Source organism: Sminthopsis crassicaudata, chromosome 4 (genome assembly GCF_048593235.1).
Source record: "Sminthopsis crassicaudata isolate SCR6 chromosome 4, ASM4859323v1, whole genome shotgun sequence".
Taxonomy (NCBI): Eukaryota; Metazoa; Chordata; class Mammalia; order Dasyuromorphia; family Dasyuridae; genus Sminthopsis; species Sminthopsis crassicaudata.
Genome location: NC_133620.1, coordinates 177,180,226 through 177,206,228, shown reverse-complemented (window position 1 = coordinate 177,206,228; position 26,003 = coordinate 177,180,226). Strand labels below are relative to the sequence as shown.

The window sequence follows — 26,003 nt, the reverse complement described above, 5'->3', positions numbered from 1 at the left end:
AAGGAAACTCAGGCCCAGAGATATAAAATGATTTGCTTCAAGTCATAAAAGTAATAAACTACTGATGTGGGATAAGGATCAGTCATATTTCTATTATACGACTCTGTCTCCCAAGGTATATCTTTTTTTCATTTACTGAAGAATGGTGTAGATGAAGGGGACTGCTGACTTTAAAGTACTAATGGGTCTCATTGTTCTAAATACAATGCAGTCTACAATTCTGACAGAGTTGACCAGTCCCTAATTGGACTTCGTCTATACATATGACATTTCCCAGATTACGACAAACAGAAATCTAGGTGGCCATCCAAGGTAAGTTCATGTTGTCACTTTGATTTTAACATTAAATTATATTAGAGTAAGTATAATTTTCTGTATGAATTTTAGATCTCCCCACATAGAAAGAATCTATGAAAATAATTAAGGCCTATCTTATAAGCAAATTAAAACAGATACTTTTTTTTTAAAAAGAGTAATAAAGCAAAGGAGAAGGGAGAAAATAAAGGGAAATGCCAAATAGATAAATGAAGGCAGTTTAAGAAAAAACTATAATAAGTACAAATCTTAGGAATTTCATATTCCTTATTTGATCTGATTTGTGATAGTGATTGCTATATGTTGAGAATTAAAACAAAAAAAAATAAAAACTGTGCAAAAAAAGTTAAAGAATTCACAAGCAATCTCTTCAGCTAATTAAAAAACCCACTGAAAGTTAGTTGTACTCAACATGAAAGAGTGTGCAGTAGAAGGGTGAATTTGGGAGTCAGGAAGTTCTAGATTCCAAACTACTTCAGACATTACCTTTGTGACCCCCAACCAAGTAATTTAATGACTATAAATTCAGTTTTGTCATCTATAAAATGAAATTAGATTTGATGGCTTTTATCAAAATGTGGTATCAAGGCTTAACTTATAATTAAGAAAGTTGGATGTTTTAAAGAATTATGATGCTTTTATTTCAGTTGTGAATCTGCCGAAATACATAGCCAGCTGAAGTAAATGTGGATGCATACCTGACACAAGATAGAGGAGAATCTTCGAAACCTTTCAAGACCTGAACATAAACTCAGTGGAACATTCAAATGCCTACTGGGGCCTGGTTTCTTTGCTAATACAATGATCTGTCTATCTTCAGCATCCACTTTTTTCAATACAGTTTTCCGGGAGAGAGCAAGGGGCAAGGCTATGTTTGATTTTGCCTTTTCTAATATATTACAGTTAACTCTGGAAATGAATTTGATTAAACCATTAAATAACAGGGACCATAACCCAATTATGTTTGACATCTTCTCAGCAGGATCCTAACAAAAGGTACTTAAGTAGCACTAAAGTTCATGAAAAGGGTCATAATAAAATGAGAAAGCTAACTTTTTCCCTGCAGGCCCTTTCCAGCCAGGAAATTAAAATCCCTAGAATTGGCAAAGCTACTGCTAGAGAGTACCTTATTAAAGTCAAAGGACATTTTTGTCAGGAGAGTACCGTCAATTTTAAGGTCATAAATGACACACCAAGTGTGTTAAATTGCCTTGACATCAAATCTTGGCTTGGATAAAATGGAAGCCATGCAATAGTTGATTTGGGGGTAAAAAAAAATTATCCAAGAGAAATGTGAACTTAAATTGAACTTGGTTTGTGATGGCTGTGCAGATGAAGGTGTATTCAATGTCAAAGTCAATCATCTAAATACACCATAGCTAGGCCTTTGTATCTGACATCTAAATGTATCACCATGCCTAAAGTATGTCTGTCCTGTTCTGTGAGCAAGGTGACTGTTCTTATTCATAACTTGTATCTATTCTTTTACCAGCTCAATTTTGTCCATAAGTCCAACTAAGCAAATGCCCAAAGCCTATCTAAAATAGATGATTCTCCTTCACTGAGTCCTAACCCCCACCTTAGTTCCATTGGGAACCTGATCAGAAAGAACTTAAAACTTGCAAATTAGAAAATATATAAATTTCCAAAAAAAATGTAGTGATAAGAATGGAAGTGTCTGAGCAGCTATCCCATAAGGAAAACCTGTTGAACATCAGAAGAGGAAGAGAAACTGGACAGATCCATGAAAATAATACCAAACAATAATTCCTCTAGTCACAGGTCAGTTTCCGGAATGAAAAGACTCTCCAGAGCTATCTAGTCCAAATCATAACCAAAAAGGAAGTCCTAATTAACATAACTTAGAAATGTTCATCCAGCATTTGCTAGAGGAAACTTAATTAGGGAAAAAAAACTATTTCCCAAGGTTGCCTATTTCACTATTGGATATCTCAGAGAGATAAAACATTGGGCATTATTATTATTGGGTGAGATATGATCGTTAATTTCCAAGAAATATCATAATTATGTTTTACTGATATATTATATAAAATGAATTTTTCTCTTCCCTTCTAATTTTTTCAAATAAAACTTACAATTCTATTTCTTCTTACTGTAGAGACTGAGAAAAGCAGTTTAAAACCAGACAGTATTGATAAGAAGCTCTCTAAACTCTGATCTATTCTGAAGACACAGGGTCCTCAAGATTCATAATTTCACTTTTCATTTGACATAAGCTTTTGTACTTATGCGCATTCTTCTTCCCAGATTATGCTTTAGGACCTACAAGTTTAGGTATAATTATCTAATTAGTTGTGGTCATTTCTCTAAATACCTATTTCCCTTTATTTACTCACCTATTTACTGTCTCTCCTACACATTCTAACTTATCTGCTACTATGTCTGCCATCAAGGGTCTCCCTCCCCATTCATGCAATTTCCCATGTGACTCTTACCCATTCTGCCAGACATTTTATTATAGCTCTGACATAGTAATTCATTCACTTTCTTCCACTTATCATGTCTCCTCTTACTAGTGTTCAATTTATAGCAGCGCTCATGTCTTACATAGCTTTTTCTTCCTAATTGGTTTTTCTGTCTAAAATTTTTCTTCAATCCATCCTTCATTCAGCTGGCAAAACAATTTTGATAAAATTCAGGTCTAACCATATTATTTTTCTTAACAACTTCCACCGACTTCCTATTGACTTGAGGAACAGTTATTACATCATTTTAATCAATTTGGATTTTTCTTTAAATTTAAAGCAACTAGGTGTTCCAATAGATAGATTGCTAAGCCTGGAATCAGGGAGACCTGAGTTAAAATCTAGCCTCAAACATTTAACTGTGTGAGCTTGAGCTTTACTTTATTTTGTCAGTTTTCTCAACTGCAAAATAGTGATAATAATAGCACCTATCTTGTATGATTGTTATGAAGACCAAATGAGATCACATTAATAAACAATTTAGCATAGTGTCACTCATATAATACATGCTTAATAAAAGCTCTTTCCTTTCTTTTACAAAATTATTAGTAGCATGGCATATAGTATAAATTATAAATGACTTATATATATGTACATATATACATATATATATTCATTCTGTTTGTTAATTTTTTTAAAGTCAAAAGTTTGGAGACCATTGATCTGTATTAGACACTCTCGGGTTGGAAAGTATAATGCCTTTTCAGGTCTATTGGGCAAGTATATGAAGGATAATGGCCTATACATTATACCATGCAAATAAGAAGACATGAAATCTCCAAATAGCAGTTCCTAACTTTATATATAGTCGATCTACTTAATATTATAAATGTCTTCACATGTAATTTATAGGTTAAAGATTTTGATAAATAACATACTTTAAATAGGTATGCAGTAAAACTGACATTTTAATCAGGAATAAGATTAAATATGTGTGCTGGAAAAGATACTGAAATAGTATTCAGAAAATCTGGGTTCCAGTTATGTTTTTGCTATCACTAAATGAGAAAACTTGTATAGTTGAAAGAATATTAGTTGGAGGACCTGGGTTTGAATGTCACCTCTAATATTTTCTTAAGTAAATCACTTAGCCTATGTAAGCATCAATTTTTCCCTTCTATATGACACAGAAATTGCACTATATCATCTTTAAGTTCTCTTCTGATTATAGAATTTTGATTAAATGATGGTCTTAATCTTTGTAATTGACTGTACATTAAAGCAGATCTTTGAATTATACATCTGAATCTTCACTCTTAGGATTGTATATACAGATCATGGAGAACCACAATTTCACTTTAATTCAAACATATTTCATAATAATTGTTAATTATAGTGTATGGGAATCTTAGATGATATAATCATAGATCATAGATATATAATTGTTGTTTGTCCTTCATTTTGAAGAGAGCTATTGACATCATGGGATGACATCTTGACTTAATTGGATTTAAATCAGGCAGAGTATACAAAGTCATCAACCTCTCTCTCTTCCAAAGTCATCAAAGTCCAGTGGCAAAAAAAAAAAAATAAAAAGTCAGGATAATTGGTGATGGCCTAGGATGTAGTGAATGACCTTGGCATCTCTTGGTCTAACCAACTCCAAGTACTCCAGTGTCTGCATCAGCCACCTTTATAGTCACTGGAAGAAATTGTTCTCCTCCACCAATTATGCTTTCCCTTAACTTACTGAGGAGTTTGAATCTTGTTGATTATCCTCAGCCCACTGGCAGAGACAGTTTTACTGATTTGCAGCCATTGCTACAGTTTCTTTGATCCACAAATGAGTAATAGGGTAAATAGAAAATGTGGATGGGCAGCCGGGAAAAAGACTCAGCAAGGTGCCAGTCCTTCCTGAATGTCATTACACCCCTTCATAGATCTAGAGCTAGAAGTGATAACAACATTCATCAGTCTAATTTTAGTCTATAGATTAGGAAACTAAAGTCCAGGAAGTTAAAATTTGCCTAAGGTCACATAGATAGCAAGTGTCAGAGTTGGGATTTGAACTAAAGTCCCCTGACTTCATTTTGATAGAATGTGAAATTCCTGAAGACAAGGAATATTTCATTTTTTTCTTTTTACCTTCAGCATTTAGCACACTGCTTTACCCATATTAGGCACTTAATCATTACTTTTTGATTGACTGATTATTCTATAATGTCTACAGGCTAAATTTGGGAGAATTACCTTAATATCTGAAATAGTCAATGCATTCTTAATTCCATCAAACACCAAATAAGTGTAAGTAAATAGCAGTATGCTACATTAAGACCATCTCAGATCCTAACATTTGGCACATTTCACTAATGCTGTTTTCATGATTTAAATGATTTGGGTTACTGCTGCTGATGTGAAAATATCTTCCAAAGTAAATACTGCACTCCAGAGAGAAAGTCTCAATTTTAGTTAAAAAAAAGAACTATTATAAATAATTAATAATGAGTTCTAGCTAAACAACAACAGGTGCTCAACTAATCCCAAACAAAACAGATGGAAACACAAATGTTTTGTAAACATTGAACTGCAAGCAGAGCAATAAACTTTGATGAAAAGTCTTCCACACCCCCCCAACCTCTTCCTTTATCTAATTGTTAAACATAGTCAGAATTTTATCCAGGACAGAGTTAAAAGTTATATTCTTACCCTAAATATACACTGTCCCAAAAGCCTTAGCGTAGTTTTCAGCTCTTATAACTTAAAACTTCACTAGGACTTGGGGGATAATCTATATGTTCACTAACTTAGACATGATTGTGAATTATAAACAGTCAAATCATTCCAAGTCATAAAGGAAAAAAATAATGAGAAGAAAAATGGAGAAGTGGGAAAGAAAACAAACTGAAAAAGTTAACAATCATCTAGAAATCACATAAACAAAAGATTCATAAATGCAAAATAAAAACTCATAACCATAAATAAATATAGATACTAAGAACTGAAGAGGAGCTCATGAGTCCTTTAGCCTAAATTGCACTGGAACCAGAAAGCCTACACAACATTTCTTTCAAGTAGTTTAGCCAGTCTCTGCTTGAAGACTTCCCCACCTGCTTCTCTAATGCTAGAAAACTTACTCCCAAGGCAAATGATTCCATTTGGGGACAGCTACCATTGACAGGTAACTTTTCCTTATATCAAATTTCTTGCCTATTAGACCTATGGCATGAACCTTAATATTTCAAGACCTGAGTTATCTCATTTGCAAAATAAGGAACTCACAGATGGCTTCTTAGGTCTCTCCCAATGCTAATGCTATGATTGCTCTAAATCTGCCAAATACTTCTTATCTCAATTAATTTTTGATTTGGGTTCCTTTTAGCCAAACCTGTCTTGCTGCCACCTCTACACTGTCATGGTATTCTCATCACATGTACAATAAGGTCAAGCCCCCAATTATACTCAGTGTTTGTCATCTGATTTACGTAAGAAGTTCTAGCAGTGAGAACATATGGAGAAGAATTTCTAAATACTCAATTAATACAGAATAGAAAGAGGAAGGAAAACAGAAAATTGAGGTGAAGGTCAGATGTTTAATGACATGAGTCATTAATAAATCCATGTACATGAAAATCACAGGCCCAGGTCTGCACCTTTTAACATTGTTAATTGATAGAGTATCTCCTTTTCAAATATCAAATCACTGAAACATATTGAGTCAAATATTATAATTATGGTGTCATCACTATATCCAAGGAGTGATCACCATTTTGCAAAAGAAAAGTATTATATATATATATATATATATATATATATATATATATATATATATATATATATATATATATATATATATTAATAATAGCCTTCTCTAAATTTACATAGATGGTTGCATCTTGTTTAGATAATATTGCCAGAAAGAAGTGTACTTTGAATATTAACACCCTAACTATCCTTATCTAATTTTTAATGAAGTACAAGTGAGTTTTAGTGCCTCACATTTAATTTGGTGATTCATAATTTTATGACAAATTCCTTAACTAGTAGTATTAGCTTGGCAAATAACATGGTTATCATGTTTTGCAGATGATGCAGAAAATATTTAATAAAATACATAGATAACAGAATTAATAATACAGATTAGTCATTTGTTAATTCATGCTAATCATCATTTCTCTTTGCCAATACAATATATACTATTCACACACATATAGCAAACAAATAGCTGTTCATATGAAGTAAAAAATATAGTCACCATCTATAAATTAGGTCTATGCCTTAAAACATGAAGTGTATGGATTTTACTTCCACATATGTAGAATAGCAATAATAATAACAAACAAACAAATATATATATACACATATTTTTGTTCAATTGTATTTTAGTCATGTCCAACTCTTTATAATCACATTTAGTGTTTCCTTGGCAAAGATTCTGTATGGTTTGCCATCTCTTCCTCTTATTCAATTTGTAGATAAGGAAATTGTAGCAAACAGAATTAAGTTACTTGCCCAGGGTAACATAAATCATATGTATCTAAGGTCCAATTTGAATTCATGAAGATGAGTCTTCCTGATCCCAAGCCCAAAGTTCAGACACCTAGCTCCCTTTAGATACATAAAATAGCAGTATAAATGTTTTCCTTTGCAATCCTATATACTTATTTTATGCATTTAAAAACCTACTGAATAGGTGGTTCTAGGTTCCACCAGCCTGCCAAAGGCACAGAATCCTTGGTTAAATGGGATATGGGAGAAGTGGGACTAAGTTTTTATGTCTTCCTTCAAGGAAAAAAAATACTCAAATGTAAAAGTAATTATATAGCAGATTGACTAAAGTGTTTCCTGTGTGATTTGTATATACTAATTACATTAATTAAAACTATTTATTTTCACCAGTCTTCATATAATTAATAAAAAATAATAATAATAAATAGCATATGTATAATATATAACACTTTTTGATTTGCAAGGTCCTGTGCTATTTATGTTAATTCATTTGATCTTCAGAACAATTCTACAAGATAGGAATTATTATTATCTCTTTTAAAGATGCAATCTAGGGTTGTAGCTTGTGCAGGATTTCAGAGGTGGATATGAACTTAGATCTTCATCAAGTTATTGCCTCACCAGAACATTTTTCATAGCATTAAGAGTTCTGTGCTTCTAATATTTAAAATGATACTTTAGTATGACAAGGCCTTGATTACTCAAAAATCTTGGAAAATGAGTCATTCCATTACAAAAAGTTTTGAGATATTAAAACACCAGAAGTTCATTTTCTTTAAAGTCTAGCTTAGATTTTTTTTAGATAACAAGAATCATTAATCAAAAACTCTCAAAAGCTTTATTTATATTTTTAAGTAGGTGGTGTTGAAAGTCATGTTTTACTATATTTGAAAATATATTACCAAATATAGATATCCAACATATATGAATTCAATAATTATTCAGTAGTCAATAAATATCAGTAATAAAAATTTATTGTTAAAAGATATAGCACTAAAATATATGTAGCATAGTAATCATTTTAATAGATGTTAAAATAGCTCTCTATTGGTGATTTTAAATGAGATATGAGTTAAATTAACTTTTAATGAAAAGAATTATCACTATTCACTTCACTATTTCACTATTACCTGTTAGAGCACATATAGATTGTCAAGAGAACTTATTGGAATTCTATTAGGCATATGTGACAGTTAAAATGAAAGAACAAGGGTCTATCATCTAATGAGATCTAAAATATAACTTTCCTCGGAATTAAAAATAAGGTGACTTGTCCCAAGAATTTTTTTCTTGCTTGCTTCTACTGACATGTTAAGATGAATCTTTGCTTCATTTCAAGAGATTAGTAAAGATATTAGCTCTTGTAGCTTTCAATTGCTTCAGCTTGCAGTAACCCATGCAATAATGACTATTTCTGTTTCATTTGTTTCATTTTCCACAACAACAAAAACAACCACCACAAAAAAAGAAACATATTAGTCCACAGAGCAGCAGAAAACCTCAGAAATAAAGATTATTAAAACAGAAAAATGCAAAAATCAGTTTGGAGTACCTGGTTTTAAATCCCCTTGGGCAAACATGTCAATCATATAACGACAGAATGCAAACTGATCTAACAGAGTGGAAAGAAAAAAAGAGCAATGAAGAAAGTTTAACAACCTTGTGTTTTGCTCTTCAGGGAAGAAGCAGTCTAACAGTGAAAACCAACAATCATGATTTTGAGTTTTTCAACTTCTTTTTTTCAGGAAATCATTCGCACTTACACATACATATCACATACAGGAAAATATATGTTAACACAATATTCCATTAAGAGAAATAGACTTGAGAATTGGGATAAACTCATTAAGGAATTTTACTCTGAGATTCATTTTATATTGAGATTCACCTATTGTTTAGCAGCATTGAAGAGAAAGTCATTATATTCCTGCACAACTCCTCAGTGTCCTTTTATAAACTGGAGATAACCCATCACAGAATTTACCAAAGGCAAATATTTCTAAACTTTACTATTTGGCCTCCTCTTCTTTCCTCAAATGCATCTAGAGAGCAATCAGAGAAAAATAATCCACTGATTTGTCTTTGAAAATTGTTTACCAATTTGACTTTTGTAAGGCAGAAATCAAATGACCCTACATTCAAAAACTGCTCTATGACTAGAATTATTAATTATGCATAAATTATCTTATAAATAACATTTTAATACATTAAATCAAAAGTTATGTGAATACAAATTCAGATAATTGGGAATCCAAATTAAGTTCATAATATTTGGAGTATAAAAATTTTTAATTATTCTATTCATTTTGAGTTTCTCAAGAGAAATTAAAATTATAAGTACACTTATATGTACACATTTCAATTGTTAAAGTAGTTTCATTGGTTATTTAAAAGCAAATCCTTTTAATTATTTCTATTTATTTAAATAGAACTAATGACTGGGTGGGCCAAGAGTTTAATTTTCATTCACTTGTTTTGGCATTGAAATCATAGTAAAATGCTGATGATCAGGTCTCCATCCTTGCCTATTTAACTCTTATGAAATAACTCCTATGGCCAGGAAGCAATGTGACAAATAAGAAGACCTCCACCCCATTATAGATTTATCTTATAAAAAAGTAATGACATTATAGTTTATGGATAAGTCTAGCTGCGCAAGTTGCAGTAGATAGTCCATTCCCATTTGTTGTTGTTGGTCAGTCTTATCCAACCCAACATGAATCCATGGAATTTGTATGGGATTTTCTTGGCAAAGAAAATTTTCCTTTTCCTTCTCTGGTATGTCCTAATTTCACAGATGCAGAACTGAGGAAAATAAATTAGATGACGTCCCCAGAGCCAACTAATAAATTTCTGAGACCAGAAATTTGGTCACTATTCTATCTTCAACACTATTCCATCTCCCTTACAGAGCCTTTATCAGGTGTTTGAATAACTAACTCAAAGTTTTGACCCCTTTTGACCTCAGTCATTTTATGTGTAAAGTGAAGAAATTGGATAGGATGATCTTTAATTCCCTTTTCAACTTTGGTTAGTTCCAGTATCCTACAGACTCTCAGGTATGGTTGGGTAGGGGTCGTTTAGGAAACTGTATAACATACATGTATCTTCTCAATCTTATTAAAACATATAAATAAATAAATAACTTTGCTATGAGGAGATAAATTTTAAATATAAAACAAAACAGGGGCTGATATTATTGTCAGTAGTCCAAATTTATGTTTGTAAAACAAAAAATCTTCCATGAATCATTTATATGTATTGCAGTTTTTAACATTAGAAGAGCCAGTGATTCCATGGTTCTATTCTAGGTCTTTTTGTAAAAGTTTATGCTATAATTTTCCCTTCTAAGAGGAAAAACAAATTTAATGAGTAGAACTCTGAGAATGAAAAAAGCTACTAATATTTGGCAACCTGAGTCACACATACATGAATTTTAAATACGATGATAATAATTAAGCATCTCAGCTTAAAAACGACTAAACTCTATGTACATTTTCAGTTTCAAAATGGGGCTTTCTACTCCTACATATTTGTATGACTTGTTTTTAATTGATAGCTTTACACTGTTAATTTACTTGGGTTCCAATCTACCTTTGTCAAATTATTGGGTTCTTTGTTTTAGTTCTGATTTCATTTTGTGAAAGCCACTATCTCTGTGGATATAAGTAGATCGGTAACTCATTGGGAGAGAGGCTTGGTCATGGAACCCTATGTTTAACTCAGAGAGAGTAGAGAAAAATCTGTGAAACATGTCTTATCTCTTCCCTGGAGCTAATTTCAAGGAGTCCAGACTAAAGAAGAAGTAAAGGGGAATAAATAAAAATTAAATCGCATAAACAAAATTATAATCAGGAATTTTTTTTCTCACAAGAGATGATCTGATCAGATTTATGCCTCAGTTTCTTGAAGATATACTTCAACTTCATATATAAATATATTCATATATATATATATGAATATATCATGTCATATCTGCTTATATATGTTACATGCAGATAGATATAATTTTGTATTCAATATATATTTATATGTGTATGATGTATATATGTGTATATATAGGTATATATACATGCTTGCAATAAATATACATATATACCTATATAATTTTTTATTTAGTCATCATTTTTGGATTTCTTTTTTCCCCTTGTGCAAATGATTTCTATCTCAGAAAAGAAATAACTTTTATTTTTCATTTCTCCCATTTAGGTTCTTAGGGTATAGTGATAGACAGCACTCAGCTGCTGCCTTGGCTGCATGCCCAGGTTTATGGAAGCCAAGAAAAGGTCATTCTAGGCAAGATAAGTAAGCAGAGAGCAGTAAACTTCACTTTAGGATAGCACTTCCTAGTAGAGAATCATTGGCCCTCTCATATTGTCAATCTGTCCTCAAAGATATATGTAAAAATGAAGTATAATTTTCAAGAATTCTGAATATATATATATTAGACTAAAGGTGTCCAAATACAGAGGCTCCAAATATATTTTACTGAATTTTAAAGGTTTATATTAAAAAAATTTTATGACAAAGTTGGAGCTACTTGTTATACATTCTGGAATACAAATTTCATTTACTAAATGTGTAGTCCAAGAAGCAAAACTGTCCAAATAACATTTTGTATGGATAAAAGTTCCTATATTTTCTAATATTTTTCTGCTCTTTTCCTATTATTTTTCATTGTGAAGGCTTTTCCCATATATCAATTCCAAAGCCTTTTAGAAAGACTAAAGACTTTAAACTTTTAGAAAACTGACAAATAAAATATTCTTCTATGATAATATCAGTTAAGTAGAAAATAGCTTCAAGAACAGTTGGCTATTTTCTACTATAACATAGTAGGTACTCTTCAATCTATTCATTCTATTTTCTAAGTGTTCCATATGTGGATTCATAAACATTTCAGGACTCAAATAGTAATAATAAAAATAGCAAGTGTTGTTTCTAATTCTTTTTTAGCTTGTATTTGCTTAATTTTTAAAGCTTCTAGGATTCCCAAGGACAGAAACAGACAAATTAATTGTCCATGCTTATAGTCTACAATTCAATGATGAGAAAAAGGGCTTATAAAAAAAAATCAAATGTCTAAAAGTATAGATTACTGATAGAGGTGGGCTACTTTTGTACTAAAATTTCAAATTTTAAAATCATTATTTGTGGAGTCAGAAAAATATGCTTTGACTTTAGTTACTAAACTGAATTTAGCTCCAAGTTTTATGTTTTACTGTTTTATTCTATCTAAAACTGAAGAAAAATGGTTCAAATAAAACTCAGGCAATCAAGACAGGTAAAAAGATGTTCATTTTCTTTCTCCTCTGCCTCCAGAATCTTTAATTGAAATGCCTTAAAATAAACCATGAAAAAATTGCCTATGAAAGGACAGAAGATTCTAGATGTGTATGTATCTTTGTGCATATGTCTATACATACATATAAACATATATGCATATCTATCTATATTTGTATCTTGGGACCCTTTGACAGTCTGGTGAAATTTATGGACCCCTTCATAGAATGCTGTCAAATCCATAAAATAAAACACATAAGATTTCAAAGGAAACTAGTTATATTGAAATAGTTATCAAAATAATTATACCTGCTCTAAAACCAAAAAAGTCTGCTGTCAGTTTGGGAAATGGAGAGTTTATATAGCAAGTGAATAGAGAAGATACTGAAAAGGTTGGAATGAGGAGGAAATAAGATGAAATCAAACGAATGCTTCTCTCTTTTAGATCTACTAACAATCTTTCTCTTTTGCATTTATATAGCACTATTCTACCAAGAAGCTCAAGGCTTTATATGAATTACATTTCATATATTACATATAAATAAATATTATTATATAACTACACATTTACGTCTATAAGTATTCAAATGATATTTAACCTTAATGTCTCTTTGATATTGGTAAGTGTTCTCTTTATTTTAGTCAGTCATTCCATTAGTATATGGAATTCCCAGTAATTAAACTTTCTCTGTCAATATAACCCAGCACCTGTTCTGATACTAATAGACAATTGCCAGGAAAACTGAGAGAGTAAGCACATTTTTCATGGTCATTGGCTGGGTTGCATCAGAGGCAGGAATAGAATATTCTGACTTGAAGATCATTATCTATACCTTATTATACCATGCTGAAGCCCAGGTGTAATTATTCTAATTTTTACTGGTCAGGATAAAGAGGCAGCTCTGGAGTCTTCAAATGAGACATTGTAATTTGAATCCAAGATTCAAGAATCCCTATATTAGTTCTTGCTGACTATTAAGATTATATCATTTCCATAAGATATTTCACAAATGGTGTCACTGATGGAGGCTGCATAATTGAAGCAAATATAAATATGTAAAGATATTATGATTTTTTTCATTGAACTCAACTTATACAAATAATACTTGAAATGTTAGAATATATTATAATCATGACAAGATCTATTGTGTTTTCCAGATTTTGGGTAATGAGTCATTCCAGGAAGCACATTTTAAGGGGTTATTTTGTTTGTTTGTTTGTCTCTATAATCTTAACTTAATCCACATGAATAGTCCCAAGGAAACAATAGGTTAAAAAGAAGTCAACCATATGTGAGCACCCATCTAACAATAATCACAAAAGCTTAAGATTTGCTTTTATAAAACCAATAAATATACTTTTCAGCTCAATTATGCAGAAGGAAGAATATAACAAAATATTTTAATCTTTATCTGTAAGATCATATTTCCATTTTGCTGTGCCTAAATTTTTAATCATTAGGTATTTCATTTCCAAATAGTGACTTTGGGACCCACAGGGATTTACTTTTATTAGTCTTTATTTTTCTTGCATGAAGTTTGATTATATGTCCTTGTTTGCTTTTGTCATTGTCTCTGTTTTTTTCCCACTACTCTCTCAGACTCTTCTGATGCTTCCTCCTTGAAATGTTTACCTTTCTGTTCATTTTTGGAAACAGCTGCAGTTCCTTTTTCTTCTTTGCCTTTAGGTTTAGCTGGTGTTTTCTCCACTTTTTTTGCTTTGGCATCAGCTTGTTTCACCTTCTCTGCTTTTCCACTTTTTACTTCCTTCTTACTCTTTTCTTCAGCTTTTGAACTTTTACTCTTCTTCTCATCTACCAAAAACAGAAATGGTCATTTAAATAACTCTCCCTAACAACAGCACATCCCCTTTTATTTTAGGGCAATGAAATGAGGTAAAGCAAATAAAAGACTAAAAAGTCTACTTCTTACAAATATATTGAAAAGATCTGTATTATAAAGCATGCAAAAATACTCTGAGTCTTTTAAAAAATAAAGACACACACCATATCTAGATCTATATCCCAAAGAAATCAAAGAAAAAGGAAAAAAGAACCTATGTTTCTTGCGGCAAAGAATTAGAAATTGTGGGAATTCCCATCATTTGGGGGATGGCTGAAAAAGTTGTGGTATATTATTGCAATAGAATACTTTGTGCTATAAGAAATAGTAATCAGTATGCTTTCAAATTAACTTAGGGAAACTTACATGAACTGATACAAATGAAATGATTAAAACCAGAACATTTACACATTAACAGCAATATTATACAATGATAAGCTGTAAATGACTTAACTATTCTCCAGAATACAATAAGCCAAGAAACTTCTAAAGGACTTAAGATGAAAGAATTGATAGAATATGAATGCAGAACAAAGTATACTTTTAATTATTTAAATTTATTTTTCTTGAGGATTTTGTTTATTTTGTTTCTTGGTCTACATTTCCTTTGCATTTTCCTGGCTAATGTAGAAATGTTTTAATATATATCAAATTGCTTTCCTTCTCAAGGAGGTGGCAGCTAAAGGAGAGAGAGAGAATATGAAATCCAAACTCAAAAAAATGCAAAAAAAGATTAAATATTATTGGAAAAATAAATGTCAAATATAAAGATAAAATAAATACAAAAGATTTTATATTGATTAATATATAATCTCCACTTCTACTTTTAGGGAAACAATAGACAGATCAGATATAGAGTGAACAATAAATGATTATAAATGACTCAGGTATGGATATAATCAATATTCCAAATATCAGTATACTGAAAACGAACTCTAGAAGAAAACTTCTTTTTCTCTATTCTTTATTGATCACTTCAAGACTTTATTCTTTTTTTCAACTGATTTGTAAAAATAATTTGACTTTAAAAAGTCCCAGTAAAACTTATCAACCAATCCATAGGGTTTCTTAAAATATAATCTTGGTATATATGAATGTATGCTTATAAACCCAAAGATTATAATCATATCACATTTAGAAAGTGGCCTAAATATAATCCAATAGTTTTAGCATTGATGTTTTAAAGACTTCTCAACAATTATCCTCCAAAATGCTTCAGAATATTATTATCAATTATGTAAATGGGACATCACTAGTATTTTAAATGAGTAAAGCAAATTAAAAAGGTGTTATCTAATATAAGGCATATAAGGAATTTGATTTTAAAGAAATTGAAAAGGGAACTAGATCACACAACTACTGTGATTTCTACTGGAAAGATAGTGATATTCACACTAAACTTAGGTGATTAGATAGTTTTGTGGAAAAATAAATACATTTAAAGAATTAACCAACATAACATTACTTACTATAGATAATCCTATGGAAACATTTTCAGTTCATTCTGGGAAGAAATAAATTTATAATGCAAAAAACAGGAATTGTTATATAATTCCAATCCTGATATTAGAGTTACTCACTAGGGAATTTCAGAACAATATGGTGTTTTACCAAAACAATATGGTGTGCAAAGGTAGCAGAATCAAATAAATAAAACACAAGATTCAGAGTCAAAAAACATGGCCTATATTTCTGTTTTGCCCCTTACCAACTGGAACATCATGGTATAAAAGTGTTGAGATGACATATGATAATGTATACAAAAATACTTAAAATAAAATATATAGACAAAATATTATTTTTATTTTTATTTGGAATGAACCACATATGATTTTATGGGAAGAAAGTATAAATACACTAAAAAACACTGATTAAAAATATCATTCAAGTTCTGTACAATCTAGATGGTAATAACAAGGTTGGCCTACATATAAACTAATGCAGCAAATTATTGAAACTCATCATGGCAGAGTGGAGTAGAAGTAAGAGTTAGAGGCAGCTAGGTGACATGATAGATAGAACATAGATCTTGAAGTCAAAAGACCTGAGTTCCAATCTAAACTCAGACACTTAATAGCTGTGTAACCCTAGGCAAGTCACTTAGCTCCTATTGCCTCTTATCCCCAAAAAAGTAAGACTTAAAGCAAGCAATATTTGAATTTGAGTCCTGCTTCTCATAAATTTTAATTTTTTTTCCTAGAAAAGTCCTGTTCTCTCTCAGTATCTCAAGCAGCTAATTCTCTAAATTGTAGAATAAGTACAGATCACTGTTGTTAGAAGGAATTTCTTCACTATAAGCACTTTATACAGATGAAATCATGTCTGATTAAAAAAAAAAAGTAAAATCAGTAGTACTAATATATAAAGGTGATATTAAAATTGTATCACTATTTTGCTTTTAAGATTCAGGTATGTAGGTAGCAATATCATTATCCAAGAATATAATAAAGACTATTATTAAAAAAAAGAGGAATAAGGGAGATTAGCAACTTGCAGATGCTATCAAAGGATCTTTTAGTCTGTTTGGTAAATTTTTGACTCAGAGAATTAGATCAAACTAAAGGTACTTTAATCTTGTCTGTCAAGACATAAGGTAGCCTGCAATATATCCTAAAAAGATTTTGATAATTGTGTTTGTTGAAAGTGAAAACTACTGAAGAATTTTTTTAATGGTGGTTTCTTTATCCTTTATCAAGGACATAATGGTCAAAATCCTACACCATAGAGTCTTTTTTTTTTCTTTTTTTCTTTTTTTTTTTTTTTTGAGGCTATTAGGGTTAAGTGACTAGCACAGGATCACACAGTTAGGAATTGTTAAACATCCGAAACCAGATTTGAAGTCAGGTCCTCCTGACTTCAGGGCTGGTGCTCTATCCACTACTCCTCCTAGCTGCCCCCATAGATTCTTAATGTAGAGAGTTTGTATGGGATGGGGAATTAAGGGAATTACTGGGAAAGAGAAAGAACATTTAAGGACATCAAAGCAAAATTTTCGTAACCATTTGAGACTCTAAGATTTTATTAAGAATTCAGGTCTAACATTCCTATTACTTTCCTCCTTACTAAGCCTTATCATATTTCATTTCATTCCCTCTAACAGGAGATTTTAATAATTACTTTTTCATGACCCATTCCATCAGCCAAGCTTGAAAGAACAGGGTGATCAATATAGAAAGGTTCAAATGTGCCACCAAACAAGTAAAGGTATGAAGCACTGACACAGTCTACCATACTACTATTTTTAAAAATAGTTTTCATAAACATGTAGAATTTGAACCCCATTTTCCAGAATGCATGTCAATGTTTACCTACATGTTGACTAAATCTTGTAGAGGCTGATATTTTCTACCCTAAGCTAGTTCAATAGCTAATAGTCAGAGTCAAATTATTCACTTAAATCCAGACTTTCTCTTTCTTTTTTAACTAAAACTAAAACTCATATTGATATGCATTTCTATAGTTAGAGCTATAGATAAATGTGGTCAGAAAGGCATTCTTATAACATGAATTGGTGGAATACTCCTCACTTTCTTTTTGTTTATCTCTAACTTTATATCATGATCTATTGATAAATATCTATCTCTATATCTTGATTTATCAGACAGACAGAATAAACATAAACCTAGTTTTTTCAGTCTCTCATTTTAAAGTATGTAAATTTTTCTGGCTTTCTATGATCAACATTCACTCAATTAAATGACTGTGATAATTATGAAACTTTATAGATCTATTAAAATTAGGAATTAGTTATGAAATCAAGTAAAAGGAACAATTCTAATGTCCAAATATGTTATTAATTTTCATTATAATGCCATATTTGATGGCTCTTAAGTATGCTTTTAGAATATTCACAATTGTAAATTTTATTTCAGATTTATGTAAATCAGTTATTCATAAATAATCATTTATGAAGTGTCTGCTATGTCCCTTGCACTACACTAAGCTCAGGGAATTAAAAAAATAAAAGGTAAAACACAGTTCCTGGTCTCATAAATTTCTCTTTCTAAAAGGAGGATAGAAGAACAATTACACACAATTATGTACAAAGAAGTTAAATAAAAGAAAATTTATAGATAAGCAATAGGGAGAAGGCATAGAATTAAGGAAGAGTCTGGAATTATAGGTTGTGATGTACATTGATCTGTATCAAATTTTCAAAACCTACCTTGAATTATAAATTGATTCACATAATTATTATACTACCTCCCTATTGAATATATCAACTTTATGTTATATAAATATACATGTGTACATGTATGTGCATAAAAATCATGAAAGAATCACTAACAATTACCTTTGGGTAGTGTTCTCATTTCTGTTTTTTCTTTTTTCTCAGGTTTATCTTTGTGACTTGCTAGAAAGAAAAAGAAATTATAATGGGTTTGAATTTAAAAATTAATAATCACCAGGAGCCCAAATAAGATCAACAAATTATTTTTTTCTTACATGACAGTAGGTGAAATTTATACCGTGGGTTAACGAATGATTTGCTCAACTAATTTTATAAAGCCATTTTTTGAGTTAGCTTCTCAGACTACACTGGAAAGTATTGTTTGTTCCTCCTGCAATTAGAATCCATCTATTTCCTACCAGTAATCCCATTGTATCCTTCATAAATTTGTGTCAGTACAGCTTTGGTTTCAAACACTTTTAAGAATATAGTCAATGGGACAACCTCAATCACTGAATATTCCTAATGAATAGCTATATGGGTTAGTGGTACATAAAGTCAGGAATGCCTGAATCTGAATCCTCTCTCAGATAATAACTATATTATCCTTGACAAGACAAACACTCTGGAAATCTTATGTGTTTTATGATAGCATGAGCTACTATTTTTAGTGGAAAATGAACATGGATCTCTCTCTTCTTTACAAATAAAGGAAGAGAACAAGTAGAGTTTGATACAGTACTTTTAAATATTTCTGACCCAAGTTTTGCATATTAATTTATATGAAAGCATAATATGGAAGACATGATCATAGTAGATAAGGAAGACAATGATTTCCTAAGGCAAATGTAGTCTCTAAATATGAATTCCACCTCAAAAAGAAGTCAGTAGCAACTGAATAGCGATCAAGTCAAGACAATTGCAGCATGTTTTTTGTAATTGTTGCATGTTAATTGATAAATTATGTCTCAGATTTAATCTAATACATTAATTTTAAGATATATAATTTAATCAGTATGGGAACATACCCTCTATAAATTAATTGATGGTCTTTTAGAATTATTGAATCAAATTCAAAATAACAGAAAAAATAAGCATCAAGGGATGGGCGGCTAGATAATATGTTATCTTGGATTGCACAGTGAGGATTCCAATACGGGAGATTAAATGATGGGGACTGTAGCATTAAGTAATTTTTGGTCATGCACTTTTTATTTCAGTTATATAAATATATTAGATTTCCTACAATATCTAATCATTCATATATCAATCTTTATTATTATCTCACAGATTCCTCTAACCATTTAGTTTAATGTATAAATTCTGTATATCAGGGATCAAATGCTTTATAAGAGTATTTGAATAATTTTGTTCATACTGCATTGGAAAACATAGGAACTCATTAGAAAGGTACTATTCAAATATGGCTTCTAATCCCAATTCTTTCATCAAGTAACAGTATGAGATCAGGCCCATCACTTCACTTATCTGGGCTTTTCTTATTCATTTAAGAAAAGGATTAAACTCTATTCTTCCTAGATCCAGGGATATATTGATAAATATTTAACAATGTATATGTAACATATTTTTAAGTTTAATCCACATATTAACATTGTCTCCAACATTTCTTAAATCTAAGTAATACCTCTTCTCTAATAAACAACTAAACAGACTAACAAATAAATAAAGCACTGCATTATAGCATTTCCTGATTTCTGAGATATAAAAGATTACAATAAAAAATTTAATAATCAGCTTTCACGAGCTAGCAAGATCTGACTACAGCATATTTTTGTTGGATTCATTTGCAATGTAAAAAAAATTGATGATCCTTAATATTTATGGAATATCTAGTAGGTGATGATTCTCAAATCATTTATTTACATAAAATCAGCAGCTCCTAAAGCCAATAGGAAATGATTACCAAAGGATGGAACTTCCACAAAAAACACCCATCAATTAATTTTGTGAATTTTTAAATGTTTAATTGCTTATTTATTGAGTGTTGTTTGCTATTTTTTCAGAAAATCTTTACAAACATGAAATAGATCATTCCCTTACAATTATAGAAGTCAGATTTTCCAGTAAAATTTCAATTTCCCATTTATCTATAGCAATTTTCAAACTAAATATTTATTTCCTTATGTTCTTTATTATACTCTTTGTCAAATCTATGTGTTTTGTCTCCAATTCCCATGGTTGCGATCAAGTGGTATGTCCCAGTATCATAAGCTGATTTTATCTCAGTGAAAAAAATAATTAGGAGGATAAATCTACTTGGCGGTTAGGCAAGGCAGTGAATTGATTGAGCCAGGAAGACTTGAATTTGAATTCTGCCTTAGACACTTGCTAGCTGGATAAATTTGGGAAAAACATATAAACTCTCCCTGACTCAGATTTATCAACTATAAAAGGAGATAATAACAGCAACAGGTTATTGTAAAAATCAAATGAGTACATATACAAATACTTAAAGCATTTTGCAAACCTTAAAGTGCTAGCTAGTATTGTTGCTATTATTTTTTTTGATGACACTACTGTCAAAATTATTTTTAATCTATTGGAACACAATAATATAATATGAATTCAATCTTTGGAGTAAAATGACTGTTCCTTTAGGAAAACATCGCAAATAAATGATTTGTAATGGTCATATTTTGCCAAGGTAGTTATATAAACTCTCTCAAACAGAGTAAATCTCCAGAGAGTGGAAAAATAAACAACTTGCTAATGTAATTTGTGTGTTGTGTATTATAAATTGTGATCTCCAGTGATTTTTATTTCATTTCAAATATAAAATATTTCTTCCAGTAGATCATGCTAAAATTCTAATCAAAGTAACTAGCTCATAAATTTTTTTTTCTCCAAAAATGCAGTAAGAACATGATGAATTTAAGATAGCAGTATTCTAAAAGAGCTTGCTATTATATACTGCTATACTATCAACTCTCAGGATCCATGTGACTAAATGAAAGTGGTGCTGGAAGTAACCCATGTGGTCTATTCTTTCTGTTTACAGTTTAAAGGCTTTAAACAGCTTTTAGGATCCCATTTTCAAACTTCTCTTTTTAAAAATCTTTTTTTTCCACTTCATGTAGTAATAGTATATATTCATATTCATTGTCTTTATGTAGAGGAGAAAAAAGGGAAGGGGAATTTAAAAATCATATAATGAATACAAATTATAGGCAAGGAAATTAATGAGAGAAAGAGGGAAAACCTAAAGGAAAAGGAAAGAGAGGTTGAGTAAAAGGGAGAGAAAGAAGGAGGAGAGAGAGAGAGAAATAGAGAGAGAGAGAGAGAAATAGAGAGAGAGAGAGAAATAGAGAGAGAGAGAGAGAGAGAGAGAGAGAGAGAGAGAGAGAGAGAGAGAGAGAGAAAGAGAGAGAGAGAGAGAGAGAGAGAGAGAGAGAGAGAGAGAGAGAGAGAGAGAGAGAGGGAGAGGAAAAGAGATGGAAGAGAAATCCAACTACATAAATGCATTTTACGTTTTGCCTACTAATAATAAATTATTGGAAATGCAATCTTTAATGGAATTTTTTCTACAGATATATTCCAAACCAGCATTCCAAGTGTAAATGTGCAAAATTCCATGATTTCAAAATATAGTTTTTTTGAATGTTTAGAAGTTATTGTACTTAACTTGAGAGCCATGAAGAACAGAATTAGAATCCTTTTTTTCTCCAAAGGGATTATATTCTCCTTCATCAATCTATTAACCTTTTATTTCCACCACCCCTCCCTGACTTTCCATTTATCAAGTCGTATGGTGTGAATGGCCTGTGTTTAAAAAGGACTGAGTTAGGTTGAATTGAACAGGACACCATTCATAGACTATTATCATGAATAGCTTACTAACTTATATTGTCCTAAACAAGAAACATGGATAATATTTAAAAACTATAAGTATATGTAAGATAATTGGGATGGAATGTCTGGTAGCTAGAAATGTATGTCCATGACCTTTATCCAAATTCTGAAGTAAATGGTAGTTTACAAATTAAAGAGCACTGAAATTTTATGTTTGAAAAAAAATGACTATAAAGACTTTGAGTTTACAAAAACTCAACAACTTAAACTATATAAATATAAATCCTTATGTCATTACATCTGAATCTACATAGCCAGAAATTTAAGCAGTTTATTAATACATTTTAGTACTTCAAAAACCCATGATCTAATAAGGGCAGATATTTTATTCACTGATATACTATATTGCTTCAGTGATCATAGATGATATTTAAGAATTGTTATAAGCAAAAATTTTATCACACTGTTTCCAACCTATTTGTCTCTCTAAGTTTGTAAAGGCTGTTCCTCAGATTACATGAATATTATCTTTCACTGAAGCCAGTACTTGAAGTCTTTCCAAACTGGCACTCTGCCAGAGATGATATTTCATTGACATAACCTTTGAGAACCCCGTATCATTTCCAGAGAGAGGTATAAGAGGAAAACTTTAGGGGAACATACAATTTACTAAGAAAAAGGATTCCTAGGCATTCCTTTCTCAATAGATTTGAAGATGAGCATATGAAATCCACTTAGAACATCACTAGGAAAAAATTAATAAACAGTTCAGACTCAAATGCTCAGATATGAACTGAATAAAGTAAATAAGATATCAATATTTTCAAAAGTATCTTTAACTGTCAGAGGACTTTTCAGCCCAAGAAGAATACTTTATTTCTTTTTGATGATACAGTATTTAATTCAGTGTGGGTTATCTGTATACTGTCACAGATTTTAATACCTCTGTATTTGAGTAGACATCCTATATGAGTTATAGTACACTAACAAGCAATCAAGGGAAGGAAGGAAGGAAGGAAGGAAGGAAGGAAGGAAGGAAGGAAGGAAGGAAGGAAGGGAAGAAAGGAGGAAGGGAGGGAGGGAGGGAAGGAAAGAAGAAAGGAAGAAGGGAGGGAGGGAGGAATGGAGGAAAGAAAAAAATGTAATCACTTAAGAATTATAGTAGTAGAGCTAAGAGGATTATTGCATATCATCAAATCCAATTTTATAATTTTAAGGATGGAAAAGCTGAAACTTATGCAGTTAAATGATTTGCCCAGATGACACAAGTGATAAAAAGTCAGAAATGGTATTTAAATTTCAGTCCCCCAATTCTTAAATCAGTATTCTTTCAACTATATTAAACTCTATATAGATAGGCAGGTTGTTCTTTGGACAATATAGACACATTTTTTATTTTTTTTATTTTTTGCTGGAGTAAGGGAAGGGAAGGGAATAAGCATTTACACAGCATCTACTAAGTGTTAGACCCTGTGTTAAGTTCTTAGCAGTTATTATCCATGATTGAAGGGATATTCCAGCATATCAGAGAACTTGACTTCTATTGGAATAGTGTTTAAGAATTACAGATCATCTCCCTAAGACTAAGCCCTAAGAATAAGCCTAGTGAGAGTTTTCTACAGTTTGAGACTCTTGAACCAGAAATCAGTAAAAAGCATGAACATTTGCACCAGAAAACAGAGAAAAAGAAGAACGAATAAAGAAGTACACCAAAAATAAAACAAAATTATATAAAAACAATAATAATTCCTTACCTTTCTTTTCTGGTTTTTCTTTGTGAGTTACTGTAAAGGAATAAATAATATCTTATTAAAAGTGAATAATAATATTATAATTATAATATAATGTAAAACAATTTAAGGGTCCTAAAGCTTTTTTAATTGCACATTTAACAATCAAACAAATATTTCTGGGTTTATAATAGTTATAAGAAAGGTCATTTATCTACTTAAAGAATAGAAGGTAAGTATAGTATAAGATGTGAAAAAGAATCAATAACATTTTTCTTTTTTAAAATTTTTATTCATTTGAAATTAAGTACATAAAAATAAAAATAAAGAACATTTCCATATACACAGAACAACATAAAAAGAGAATTCAGCATAAAACCATATATTCCCATTTTATATTCTTTGCATTTTTGGGAAAAGCTAATAACTACCATGCATCACTTTCAAAACTATCCTGCTTTTCTATGTTTCTTCTAAGATTTTTTCTTTTGTTTTCTGTTGTGCCTTTTTTTTTCTTTTCTCCACAATCCACCCTAAAAAGGCTATAATTAGATACAAATATGTGTACATATGTAAAACCATAATGTCTATTTCTATTTATCACTTCAATGACACTTTTTTAAAAATAGAAGAAAACAGAAAAATATAAAAAGATATCAGAAGAAAATGTATAATTTTGTAACTTGTTGAATAGAATATATATAGGTCATGATGATACTAACATCATGATATTCTTATTTGCTTGATTCTAGGCATTGGTAACTTCTCTGATATTTATAGATTTCTTTTCTCATTTCCATGTTTAACCTAGAACCTAATACTAACATTAAAAGAACAAGTGGCCAACAAGGTAAGAGAATATCCCTCAGCTCTTTCAAGCCTCCAGACCATTCCTGGCAATGGAATGTGAAACTCTGAAAGATGATGAGAAAAGCTTTCTTATATTTCCACATAACACTCAAAGTAGCCAGACTTAGATGTTCACACACACACACACACACACACACACACACACCCCTCTAGACTTGTATCTGTATCATAATGACTAATTAAAGAGACATAAGTATATTGAAATCTAATTTTACTTTTCTCATTATTTTATTCTTTAGGTTATTTTCCATAATATCAATACCCCAATCTTTAGCATTTTAAGATTTATAAACACTAAGTTATCAATTTGTCAAATAGAAAATACAAATCTTATTAACCTCATTTTATAGATAAAAGAAGCAGTGTTTAAATGATTTGCTGAGTCACATATCTAGTAAGTATCAAAACTATGATACATAGCCAGGTCTTTTAGCTCTAAAGCTAAAAGATTTTATTGTCAAAATATTTGGCAAGCAAATTGGCATATCTCTACTGGTCTGAAGGCTAGCCTTTTCCCATCAGGACTTTCAAATCAGCTCAGCTCCTCTCTCACTGTCCCTACATGGCTCTTCTTGTGGCTCTCTCTAGATACCATGTACACTTTTCATTTTATACTAAAAAAAACTCTCTTTGATATCAGATCAAACAAACTGCCAAAATTTCCAATAAAATAACATGTCACAGAATAAGGGAAATAATATATTTATACATATCTTTATGGTTACATCATTCCATTTGATTCTCAGAAGAATCTTTTGAAATAGATAAATCACCAATATTGGTATTTCATTTTGAAGGTCAGATAATGAGGCCCTAAGAAATGAAGTGAGTTTCCAAAGTGAGTCTCTTTTAACTCCATTTCTAACATCTTTTTCATAAGTGTAAATAGAGGTTGAAATAAATAAATAAGTGGTAAATAGAGGACATCCAGTCCTACTATTTTTCATGGAATCATTGGTATTGGCCCATTCATTAAACTTTTTTTTGATTATGCCTTATTAATGCATATTTTTCACCAATGAGACTCCAACACAGAACTTGCTTACTTAGA

General features: G+C 30.8%; 1 protein-coding gene across 17 annotated transcripts in view; it reads right to left on the bottom strand.

Moving 5' to 3' along the window:
• The window catches only part of TRDN (triadin), a 481,452-nt gene that overhangs the window by 331,146 nt on the left and 124,303 nt on the right, over positions 1-26,003 (bottom strand). For 16 of the 17 annotated variants that reach the window (XM_074309957.1, XM_074309965.1, XM_074309958.1 and 13 more), the window contains exons 6-9: positions 24,107-24,136; positions 18,666-18,725; positions 14,164-14,343; positions 8,800-8,859 (exon numbers count right to left, since the gene is read on the bottom strand). In XM_074309957.1, the coding sequence (XP_074166058.1) occupies positions 8,800-8,859; positions 14,164-14,343; positions 18,666-18,725; positions 24,107-24,136 (330 nt within the window). The remainder of the gene's footprint in view (positions 1-8,799; positions 8,860-14,163; positions 14,344-18,665; positions 18,726-24,106; positions 24,137-26,003) is intronic. The other variant, XM_074309960.1, reaches the window with a different exon arrangement.